Here is a 12675-nt window from a genome sequence, read left to right as displayed (position 1 = left end):
AAAAAAAAAAAAATTAAAAACTGGACAAAGCACATGAAGAGACACTTTTCCAAAGAAGACATTCATGTGGCCAACAAATATAAGAAAAAAAGTGCAACATCACTGATCATTAGAGAAATGTAAATCAAAGCCACAATGAGGTACCATCTCATGCCAATAAGAACGGTGATTATTAAAAAGCCAAGAAACAACAGATGGGGTGAGGATGCAGAGCAATAGGAACGCTTTTACACTGTTGGGAATGTGAATTGGTTCTACCATTGTGGAAGATGATGTGGTGATTCCTTAAAGATCTAGATCTAGAAATACCATTTGACCCAGCAACCCCATTACTGAGTTTATACCCAAAGGAATATATATTATTCTGTTACAAAGATACATGCACATGTATGTTCATTGCAGCACTATTCACAAAGACATGGAATCAACCCAAATGCCCATGAATGATAGACTGGATAAAGAAAATGTGGCTTATTTATACCACGGAATATTATGCAGCCATAAAAAGGAATCAGATCATGTTCTTTGCAGGGACATGGATGGAGATGGAAGCCATTATCCTCAGCAAACTAACGCAAGAACAGAAAACTAAATAACACGTGTTCTCACTTATAAGTGTGAGCTGAACAATGAGAACACATGGACACAGGAAGGAAAACAAGACATACTGGGGCATGTCGGTGGGTGTGGGGAAAGGGAGAGTATTAGGAAAAATAGCTAATTCATGCTCAGCTTAATACCTGGGTGATGGGTTGATAGGTGAAGCAAACCACCACGACACACATTTACCTCTGTAACAAACCTGCACATCCTGCACATGTACCCCAGAACTTAAAATAAAAATAAAAGTAAAAGTGATATGGCTGGGTATGGTGGCTCACATCTGTAATACTACCACTTTGGGAGGCCAACGTAAGAAGATCTCTTAAGGACAGGTGTTCAAGACCAGCCTGGGCAGCAACACAGTAAGACTCTGTCTGTCTAAAAAGTTTTTAAAAATATGATCCAGGCAAGGTGGTACATGTCTGTAGTCCTAGCTACTTGGGAGGCTGAGATGGGAGGATTGCTTGAGCCCAGGATTTCGAGGCTGCAGTGAGCTAGGATCATGCCACTGCACTCCAGTCTGGATGACAAGGCAGGACCTTGTCCCTTAAAAAAAGAATTAACATGACCTGAAATTCAAATAGGACTAGTTTCCTCTACTTTCAAGCCTCTATTTAAGGAAATGGTCAATGAGGGCTATGCAGAATTTGGGCAAAAAGTTGTGTTAGAAAAAGCTAAAAGTTTATTAGAGTCATATTATGAAAAAAAGATTCGGTGACCTGAGATTTCTGACATACTAGCAACGTGATTGTCATTCAATGTATGAGAACATGCTGTTAGCAGTATCTAATTTAAAAAATAGATATGTATAATTATTAATAGTTACCATAGAATTCTTACAGTATTCTAGGAGTATGGGATTACACGCGTGAGCCCCTGCACCCAGCCAGAATCTGAGCTTAACCCTCACAGAGCTGACAAGGGCTATTTCTCCTCTCTTGGAGTTGTCCCTGAAGGTATTATGCTAAGCATTTGCATAGATTTACATATATTGCCTGTTTGTCATAAAAATACCACAGATGCTAAGTTAACCCACTGCCGGGATAAGAGGCTAAGGGTCAGAGAACTGGGTGATTCAGCCAGGGTCAAATGCACACTGGACACAAGCCATGCTCTTAACCACCATATCATCTACCAGGGATGAGTCCAGTAGATTTTAGTTCAAGAGAAACTTAGAGGGAGAGGCAGAAGACTGATTTGTAGCCTTAGCACAGACTGGTCCATATATCTCCAAACATCTGTTTGGCTTCTATGAAAAGAATTCATAATACAAAGAGTATGCACAAAGATTTTCAGTCTGATAGAAAATGAATTTGTTATAGGCTACTCCCATAGAATTTCACGGGTAACACAATGTGTCTGCTTATGAAGTGAAGTTCTATTTAAACCTGTTAGGATGTGGGATTCATTTCTTTATCATGGTCCTCTCCTGCTCCTCAGATGGGTCAGGCCTCTGAAACTGAGGTTAAGAGGGGCAGACATCACAGAGAGTGAGCAGGAGAGGAGGCCAGTAGTTATGTGGGGAGCTGAGCCCTCAGGCCTGGTCCCCCTGAAGGCACAGTGGATTCTTTTCACAGAAGTCAAACAGATGTTTGGAGATGTATGGACCAGTCTGTGCCAAGGCTACAAATCAGTCTTCTGCCTCTACCTCTAAGTTTTTCTTGAACTAAAATCTGCTGGACTCATCTCTGGTAGATGATATGGTGGTTAAGAGTGTGGCTCAAGTGTCCAGTGTGTGTTTGACCCTTGCTGAGCCACTCAGCCTCTCTGACCTTAGCCAGGGTCACCTATGTTTGGGATATTAGCTGGGAGTCCATGGTTTAGTCATAGGGAGCTCAGCAGCTTCTTTCCATTTGCAACACAACTTAACAAGAATCTGATTTTTATTTTTTTTATTTTTTTTTTTTGAGACAGAGTCTCACTCTATCGCTCAGGCTGGAGTGCAGTGGCGTGATCTCGGCTCACTGCAACCTCTGTCACACTGATTCAAGCAATTCTCTTGCCTCAGCCTCCCAAGTAGCTGGGATTACAGGTGCCTGCCAACACACCTGGCTAACTTTTGTACTTTTAGTAGAGACAGGATTTCACCATCTTGGCCAGGCTGGTCTTGAGCTCCTGACCTCATGATTCACCTTCCTCGGCCTCCCAAAGTGCTGGGATTACAGGCATGAACCACTGTGCCTGGCCAGAATTTGATTTTAACCCTCACAGAGCTGACAAGGGCTATTTCTTCTCTCTTGGAGTTGTTCCTGAAGAAGCCTCTGAATTCAAGTCTTTCCAGGTTTGCCAGGACCTGAGCATCAGAGAAGTAAAGATGGCTCTAGAAATTATGCGGAGGCCCAGTCCTGGGGTCTGTGGGTGACTGCAGTCAGAAGGGTGCTGAGAGCCAATTTCACTCTCTGTGAGATGTAAAGAGGAAGAAGAGTGGTCCTCCTGGGTTCTGCTGCAGAGGGCATGCCTAGGACTGCTGGCAGGAGTTGCTCGAGGTAGATCCCAGCTTGGTAAGAGACAGTTCTTTCCAAGAATCACATACAGCTCCCTGGGAGGGACAACTTGAACTTTAGCGGACTCTCTATCACAGGGAGGGTTTGAGCAAAGGTCGTATGGAGGTTTGTCAGGAAAAGTTTCTAGCTTGTAATGGGGCTGAGATCAAAAAAGGTCTCTTTCTATGCTAGAATGTTGAGATGGTATTATTCTCTCATGCACCTACATCCAACAGTGACCCTATAGACATGCATTTGTACAGGTAGGTATGTAGGTGTATCTGTTTATCTGGAAAGAAAGGGCACAAGCAAGAATAAAAAGACAAGGTTAAAATAGATGCCTGCCTCCATTGCAGGAAGGCACAAATACGACAGACAGAGTGAGTACGAAGGAAGAAAATAAAATTGATCTTGCGGAGACAAAAGGCCTTTGTGGCCCTTTCTTAGCTGAGGAAGCATAACAACAATTAAGGTCAAATCAACAATTATAATAAAAACTCAAAGAGGAGAAAGCGGAGTCTAGGAGTTTAGAGAGTTCAGGTGCAAGTGCAGAGAGCTGAGGCTTCCAATCCCTGGGACTGGGCTTGAGTGGCCTGAGGTGAGAGCCCTGCCAAGCATGCAGCAGCCTCCAGGTGTTACCTGGCCCTAAAGGGCCTCCTCCTTCCTCCCACCTGGCTCAGATTCGGCTCCAGGGAGGGAGGCAGATGCAACGGGACCAACTAGACAACAGCCAGGAGCACATCACTCAGATCCACACGGAATACAGTCAGTGAGCAGCTCTTACCACCGTGATGTGCTCCAGGATGAAGAGCAGGATGTGCTTGGGGTCTGCTGAGAACATCCTGCTGTACAGCTTCTCCACCAGCTTCTGGGTGAAGCAGGAGATGTTGGCGAGTGAAGGGGCAAAAGTGGCTTCTGCACTTGGCTGAGGCTCTTTGCCATCTGTGGAGTGAGGGGACAGGCAGAGATGAGAGTCTAAACGGACTTCTCTCCGTGACAGTCCCCAAGTCCCTTGTAGTTACTAACTGCATCTTACGCACTTCTGTTTAACCCCATTGCGCCAAAAATGGAGTCTTGTACTGAGGAGGTGCCCAACACACACACATTAATCAAAGTGAATAGATTGTGAGTAATCTGGTCAGTGATATAAACCAAGTGGTGGGAAGGCAAGGAAGGGGAAGCATTTCTTCCTGTGGCTTCTGGGAGGAGGATGGGGAGAATGCACTGTCTGAGACAAATGAGCAAGTATCGTGATGACCGGAGCCCTGCTGCTACACTAGGCTGCTACACTAGAGGATAAAGCCATCCTGTCAATATCCGTCTATGCTCACCAACACAGCAGGCACTGTGCTCAGCCATGTGTGTGATGATCTCAGCTAACCCCTAGCACAACCCTGTGAGTTCGCCACGACTGTCGTCCTCACTCACAGGTCCAGGCACCTGCCTGGAGTCACATGGCTGTCCAGTGGCAGAGCCAAGTCCAGAACTGGCGTTGCCAGGCGCACACTTCACCACCCTGCTACTCTCCCACATTCCAGTCTCTCCATGGGAAAGATCATGAAATCAGCGTTTCTAAGTGGGAAGAAAGAAGTCCAGAGGAGGACTCATATCACTAGGAATTCCTGTGGTTTGGGAACCACAGAAAAGGCTTTTGTCTAAGCTTGTTGAAAAGGTACACTGCCTTGGAACCAAGGTTTTTGAATGAAGCTTCAATTTTAAGCTCTGAAGGGGCATGGCAGGGTCTTCACCCAGGTTCATTGTTTAAGGAACATTGGCTGTGCGCCTATTCTGTACCCAGGCAGAATACTAAGGATGGAAGGTTAAATTCCAGCATCTTGACTTCCCTTATGGGAAGCAAGGGGAAGCAATTTCTACTGAGGCTAGAGGAGAGCCAATTTTTGCTCAGAGGACAAAAGGACTTTCTGTCTGCAAGTGGCACAGCAATGACAGGGGTGTCACGGAGAGTAGCAAGCACCCCTCCACTGGGCCTCAAGGCAGGGGCCAGCGAGTTCTTGTTGATGATGCCTGGAGGGACTGACACCAGGTGGAGGCAGCATCCCACAGCTGGGGTTAGCCCCTGGCGGGCATGCTGGTGTCATCCCAACTGTCAGCAGCCTCGTGTCTTGAATAGGGAGGACGGAGTTGCCCCACTCACCTTTGAGCATCGCTGTGTCGCCTCCACTTATCTTGTGGAATATTTCCATGGTGGAAAGCAGGACCTCAGACTGGAAGTCTCGTTTCTGTTGGCTGGTGGCATGGTCTGGAGAAGCCTGGAAGTACCACCCAGGACTGAGAGCGCAGCCACAGGGCCATGATGTCCACCCAGTGTCTGCTGCCTCCCTAACCTGGCTGGGATAATTGTGCCACTTCTGCCAGCAGTGTGAGCTGCTCACAACTGCCCTTTCTCTGGGGCATCACCCTCTCCTGACCGAGCTGCCTCGTCCAGAAGGCAACGCCCACTTCCTGGGATGAGGAGGAAAGTGGGGGGAGCCCATGGCCCATGGTCACCTGTCAGGTGCCACAGGAGGGGCCAGCTCTGAGAGGAAGAGAGCACTCCAGAGCCTCTCTTGGGCCAGGCTCCAGCTGGGACCACTTCTGGGCTAGCTTCACCTCCTGCCCCTCTGCCTTCCTCCCTCCTTCTCCTGAGAACACACCCCCTCCAACCCACTGGCCAATAACTCACTTCTACAAAACTCCTGCCTCAGGCTCTGCTTCCAGGGACCTTACGCTCACTCCTCTATCACCTGTTGCTCTTTGGGGGCCCATGGTTCACATATTCCCCTTCACTCCCATTGCTGTGGCCCCCAGGCCCTTGGTCTCCCTGGGTGCATCCTGCCCTCACAGTGCCTGTATCCTTGCAGCCGCCACAGCACACGGCCCAATGTCACCTTTTCCAACCCACCTCCAGGAGCACCTCCAGGAGCAGCCACTGCTTGGGGCTGGAGGTTCCAAGCAGGAGTTCCCTCAAGAGGAGCTGCATGAACTCTCTCAGCTGCCTCCGGGCAGGATGTGCCTTGGCCGGAACTTGGAGGCCCTCCACTGTGCTGTCGCCTTCAGCCGCGGCCTCAGGACTGCTGGCGTTCCGGGTGGACTCAGCCCCAGGCCCCTCAAAGATAAGAGAACCCCAACATAAGCGGCCTGCCCTGGCTCAAGCTCTTTCCCACCACCCTGTGCCATGTGCTTGGCAGGATTATTGTCACACCCATTGACATGTAGGGAAATTGAGGCTCCGCACAGGAAAGCCACTCGCCCAGGGTCCAACTGCTCATAAGCTGACCTGCTACAGTTTGAGGACATGAGATGCCCACTACACTGTTGCACAAAGAAGCTAAACCACAGAGTCAGAATGTTATCTGCAATGTTCATGATGAACCCCAGAATGTGCCAGGGGCAAGCTGCTTCATGCCTGGAAGCCACAGCTCCCCATCAGTTAAATAGAGACAATAAAAACCATCTGACATGGGATCTGTGATAATGACAGATAATGGACACGGCAAGGCCTGGCCCCTTGTAGATGGTCAGAGAGAGTTGGTGTCCACCTTGTGATGGGACCCCACCTCTACTTCCTGCCCAGGCTCTGCTGATGCCCACAGACAGGATCCTCAGGTGAGAACGGTGGAGAAGTGGGACTCCGAAGTCCTTTCCTTTAATTCCTGAAGCGCTCTGGCATCCGCTTTCTCATTTTATATTTATAAAATGCTGAGTGATCAATGAGACAGGGGTCATTACCCCAGATACATCCAGGAGGACACAGAGATGCTGGAGGCTGAATGATGCGCCCAAGGACACACGGCCAGGGACTCCTGACTCCCGGCCCGTGAACTTCTCCTGCGCGTTCATCTGTTAGCACCTCCCTTTGCTCATTCATAAAATTAATGCAGCCATTCTTAATTAAGCCATAAAATGAATTTAATGGCACCTAGGGAGGTGGTGACTGCATTAATTAGCTCCATGCGGCCTTGATTGGAAAGATGCCATATAAATTCACAGCAACTCCAAGTCTTTGGCCACCAGCCTTCTGCATGAAGAGAGTCTGGCGTGTTTTCTGTACAACAAAGGACTTGGCAGATCTGACTTGGAGCTGAGAAAGGCAAGGATAGCTGGGAGGTGCACCTTGGAATTAGAACCAGGAGCCCTAAGACAAAGGCTGACCTGTGGTCAGCTAGGGATGTGGCTCTCGGCCAGACCCTCCCCCAGAGTCATATCCCTGGGAACCACTGACCATGGGGAGCAGGAGTCCTGGGTCAGAGTGTGCAGCTGGGCTGCCAGCAGGGGCACTCAGCTGGAACCCCAACTCAGCAGATGGCGAGCCTGGCTCTCGGGCTTGGGGGCTGAGCTGGGCATCTGGGTAGAGAATGTTAGGCTGCTGGACCCCTGCAGAAAACCTGCCAGGGGAAGTGTCAAGGGGCCGCCTATAGGCTCGCCCTTGCTCTCTGCCTGGCCAGGCTGCCTGTGCCTCTGGCTGAAGGTCCTATCCCACCTCTCTCCTGCAACCAGCAGTGCATTCCTTCACCCTTGGTTTCTTTGCTTTTCACCTTACTTTTTTCGTAAGTTACCTTACTTGATATGAATTTGTCAAACTATTTCAAAACTGTTATCTTTTTGTGAAACTTCTGGTCTTTATATTTAGTCTTTTTATTAAAACTAATTACTCTTAAATTTTATTTGGCCATTTAATTTTATTTTAAACTGACTGTAATATAAAGACAAGGCTTTGGGGTAAGAGAGTGAGACTTAAACCCTGTCCCTGTCACTTGTTAATCCTGTGAAGTTCAGTACATTTCCTTCTTGCAATCATCTGGGAGATGGGTTTTGTGACCCTCCCTAAGCCTGAAGGAAACTGGTGAGCACTGTTTCGCCTCTCTGAATCTCAGCTTTGTCTTACAGACACCACCTTGGTCAGGTGGCAGTTCAGGTTCTATAAAGCACCAGTTTCAGGAGACGGAGGCCGTCACCATGGGTATTCTTCTGGAAAAGATGAGCTAAGAGAACACGTTGCTCATTCATTTGGGCATTTAGCAAATGTTTATGGAGCAACCACACCAAGCTTTGCATTGCACTTGGCATGGATTATAAACCCCCCTATGTAGCATGGTTCGTCTTTCAAATACGCTGCTTTAGCTACAGTTAGCAACTTGCAGGCAGACACAGTTAGCTCACTTGCCTTCCCTGCGTCTCCACTTCCTAATCCACCAGAGTGGGGGTGGCCACGTGAATTTCTGCCCTTCCTCCTTCCATACCTGACCTTTTTGCTCAGTCTTTACCTCGTGCTTGCCTCTCAGCTCCCAAGTGCTCTTAGCCTACCTGAATTCCACACGGCCCTGATCCAGTCAACCCTTGATCTACTGGGCCTGGCTCCAGGCCTCAAACTCACATGTCTTCCCATAGCCCCTTCTTTAACCCCCAGAGCATATGACCCAAGACCTCATCCTTAAATCAGTCTCTGCCCTCCCCTCCCTTGGCTCATCGGGCTGTAAGCTGGGCCTCTGCAAACCCACGGCCTGGAAGGACACACAAGCCATGGCCCAGAGGCGTGCAAGTGGGACGAGGGTCCTGGGAGCAAGACACCTTGCAGAACGCCCTCCCAGGACCGCCCCCGACCCCGTGTGGTGCACAGCAGCAGGCTTCCTGGATCCTGGGATGGCAGTCACTGTCTCCCCTTGTCAGTGCCTGTGGATGCCGCAGAGAATGGACTTTATCTGCCATCAGCTTCTCGTTACTGAGATTCTTAACAGCTCAAAAAATTATTGAATCTCAGATCTGAAAATGACCTCGAACCGTATCTCAGCCAAAACAGGAAGATTACCCAAGCTTCTCATGCCATGTTCCCCTCAGGATCCCTTAAAATGTATTATAATTTTAGGGGAGTGGGAGGGATTTAGCCCTTTGCCCTTGAAGGATGGTGACACTCACACCTACTCTCTCTTGGGTGGGGCAGCAGCGTGTCCTACCTTTTGGACTCCCAGGGGGAAGGTGGCTGTGGCCAAGGTCTGGAGGAACTCCGGGGCTCGCCATGCTGGGTCCTGGGGGTAGGTGCGGTGCACGAGGCTGAGGAACTGCAGCACGCTGGCCGGAAACGTCTGTGCCCAGGCGCCATCCTCAGAACCTGCAGGGGGCTGAGGCACACTTCATGAGAGGTGGTGCAGGCCAGCATGATAGGGGTTGCCTCACTAACCAGGGGAGCTGAGGTCTAGGGAGAAGACTCCTTCCTGAGACTTTCAACAAGATACATGATTTAAGACTGCAGATAAGCACCAGACGCCAGTGTCAACTGTGGAGGGGTTCAATATGTGCAGATGTCGTAAGGGCTTTGTATATATGCCTCTTCTCACCCCACAGCAACCCTCTGAAGTAGGGTCTATGCTTACCCCTATTTTACAGGTAGAAAAACAGAGGCCCAGAAAGGTCAGGTAGCTTGTCAAAGATCACCCAGTGGGTAAGAGTCTGAGCCATGAACTAAACCCAGAAAATCTGGCTCTCAAGCCTGTCTATCTCTGTGTGATTAAACATGGCACTTGTGTTCAGGAACTTTTCTGTCAGGGGTAACCTCCACCTTCCCTAGCCCAGCACTGATGTTCCCACCTATAAACTTTGCCAGGGCCAATATCTGGGCACACCTTGTCTTGAGCTGGTATGGCTGAAGGAGCTTCTTCTCTACCAGCTGGGGGTCTGGATGGATCTTAGTGCATTGAGCAGGTACCCAGCACCCTGAGGAGGCCTGGGCACCAGTTTGCCCATGTACACTGTAACCTGGGCTTGACCACATGGCAGAGCCTCCACCCTGAATCCTGCCTGCACCCTAGTGCTTTCTGGAGCCCACTCCCTTGCCTGACCTTGCCCAGCCAGTCTGTCCAGAGACTGATACTAGCCCCAGTGTGTCCAGCTGCTGACTGAGGTCCTGTAGTCTTGAGTTGATACCCTGGCACCTCAAAATTGACCAACCTTAACCTCAGTGTTATTCCCTGCACGGCCACACCAATACTTAGGCTGAGTGATTCTCGGCTAACTCCTGCAGCCACTGTGGGTGAACATCAGGCTCTCCTTTAGTGAGGCCAGTTGCTCATCCTCAGCCCATCCCATTAATGGTGTCTTCATTTCCTCACCAGCCTGCGTTCAGTCCCAGCCCAGGGTATTTGAGTCAGAATGCCCTGTTCACCAATTAGCTATTGAGTGCCTGCACTGTGACTCACACTGGAAAACACAAATCTAAACGTACAAAGAAAGGTAATATGCACGGCACCATTAGCATCACATTTCCAGGATCTCACGAGGGTTTGCTATGGGCTGGAGCAGGCAGGCAGGAAGAAACTGTTTCTGAAGCCATTTGCACCGGCGTTTTCTACTAGTTTCTTGCAGTAAAATTTTAAATTTAGAGGAAGGGGTGAGAAATAGGACTGCCTGGGTGAATCTGTCAGGAGTTAACCTCCCACTTACTATCCATGAAGCTTTGGGCCAGCTCTTTAACCTCTCCACGACTTGGGCTCCAACTCTGTAAGACAAAGGCTATAATACGGCCTATTCCAGAAGGTTATTGTGAGGATTACAGGAGACACTTTATTGACTTGAGCTTATTTTCACAGTGACTAGCGTGGGGTAAACAGAATAAGCTGGAGGAAGAGGTCATATCCGGAGGACATGGACTTTTGGAAGAGGAATTTGGAATTGATGTGGCAAGCAACGGAAATCCTTTGAAGGTTCTTAGCCACGGCCACAGCCAGGTATGTGGCACTGAGGCTGGACACACAGGCCTTCACCGTGCCCTTGCCTGTGACCTTGCTTGGGTGAGTTAACCCTTCCCCAGTTGACACTAGTGTCTGGGGCTGATCTGCAGTCTTAAATAATGTATCTTGTTGAAAGTCTCAGGAAGGGGTCTTCTCAAAGATAAAAAATATACAGATCACATGGTCTGAGCAGGGCAAAAGCAAAACTAGAAATGGAGAACGAAAGTTTAAAAACCAAAAATCTCCACTGCATGAACATCAAAAAATGTGAACCAAAGCAACCTTTAAAAACTGCAATTGCTGTAATCCCAGCTACTCAGGAGGCTGAGGCAGAAGAATTGCCTGAACCCAGGAGGCGGAGGTCGTCGTGAGACGAGATCGCGCCTTTGCATTCCAGCCTGGGTAACAAGAGCAAAACTCCATCTCAAAAAAAAAAAAAAAAAAAAAACTGCAATTGCAGAAATTCCAGAACACAACAAAAAATGAAGATGCCCAAATCAAAATCTTAGAAACTGACAGAAAAAAAAAATCAGGAGACTGATAAATGTACCCAAGAGCTAGTTGTTTATATAAATCCATAGCCTTCAACTCCCTAAGTCACAAGAGAGGCTGAGAAGGAGAGAACAGGACACAAACTGAGAATAGGAAGGGAGCGACAATCACACAGAAAACGACATGAGTTAAAGGAGACCATTTGTGCAAATTAAATGAATGGGAAATTTTTTTAAAGTATCAATTAACTGAACTAGGTCGTGAAGATATTTAAAAGCCTAAACAAGCCAGTCATAATGGGACAAATTTAGGCCCAGGCACTTTCATAAGACCAATTAAAATAATACAAAAATCATGAATTTAACATCTTGTTGAATACAAAGAAAAGACAGAAGTCTTTTTTTATATAAGATTAGCATAATGCTGATGTCAAAACTTGAAAAATATATAACCAGAAAACTGTAAGCTTATATCATTTATAAGCATGCATGAAATCATAAATAAAATATTTACAAACAATAAGGACACCGTGACTAAATGAGGTTTTTGCAAGAATGCAAAGAAATCTATTTAATCATATGATTATGTAATTAATCATAGGAAACTGGCTGAAAGAAAAAAAAGCACAGGATTATCTAATTGTGTGCTAAAAGAGTATTTAATAACAATAAAAACACTTCTGAGCCTGGCCAACGTGGTGAAACCCCGTCTCTACAAAAATACAAAAATTAGCCAGGCATGGTGGTGCATGCCTGTGGTCTCAGCTACTCAGGTGGCTGAGGTGGGAGGATCATTTGAGCCTGAGAAGCAGAGGCTACAGTGAGCTGAAATGACACCACTGCACTCCACCCTGTGCAACAGACCAACACCTGGTCTCAAAAAAGAAAAAAAAAAAAATCTGTCTCAGAAAGGATAAAAAGTGGGATCTCTACTTTCTCAGCATAATAACACACACCAAGAAAAACTGGCAAAAGATATAGCCAGGCAATTGACAGGAAAATAGACAGAGAGGAAAATAAAGATAGCTAATAAACATATGAAAAATGGTTTCAGCCTCAGTAATAATAAATGCAAAAGAACTCAACTATGAAGCCATCATCAGTCTGGTCATGCTGTTGAGGCTGTGAGGATGGGACTGAGCCCTTCTGTACAAGATATACAGTTAGATGTTCACTGGTGGGATGTGTGTGCATAATGGCTAATGCAATCTTTCTGAGAAGTGCATCCAGAAGAAAATGCATGAAGGTACACTTTAACTTGCTATACCACATCCCAGAATACACACTAAGGAGGTCATCAAGACAGAAAGAAAGATATTTGTTTTAAAAAGTTCATTACAAACATAACAACAAACACTCTGTAAAACCACATAAATT

General features: G+C 47.4%; 1 protein-coding gene across 3 annotated transcripts in view; it reads right to left on the bottom strand.

Moving 5' to 3' along the window:
- WDFY4 (WDFY family member 4) overlaps nt 1-12675 on the bottom strand; it is a 307995-nt gene that overhangs the window by 163726 nt on the left and 131594 nt on the right. For all 3 annotated transcript variants that reach the window (XM_017504669.2, XM_037729965.1, XM_037729964.1), the window contains 4 exons: nt 9038-9202; nt 5989-6192; nt 5242-5356; nt 3871-4028 (listed from right to left, as the gene is read on the bottom strand). In XM_017504669.2, the coding sequence (XP_017360158.1) occupies nt 3871-4028; nt 5242-5356; nt 5989-6192; nt 9038-9202 (642 nt within the window). The remainder of the gene's footprint in view (nt 1-3870; nt 4029-5241; nt 5357-5988; nt 6193-9037; nt 9203-12675) is intronic.

This window comes from Cebus imitator, unplaced genomic scaffold (genome assembly GCF_001604975.1).
Source record: "Cebus imitator isolate Cc_AM_T3 unplaced genomic scaffold, Cebus_imitator-1.0 Scaffold326, whole genome shotgun sequence".
Lineage (NCBI taxonomy): Eukaryota > Metazoa > Chordata > Mammalia > Primates > Cebidae > Cebus > Cebus imitator.
Note: the sequence above shows the minus strand (reverse complement) of the source record. Positions and strands in the feature narration are given on the sequence as shown.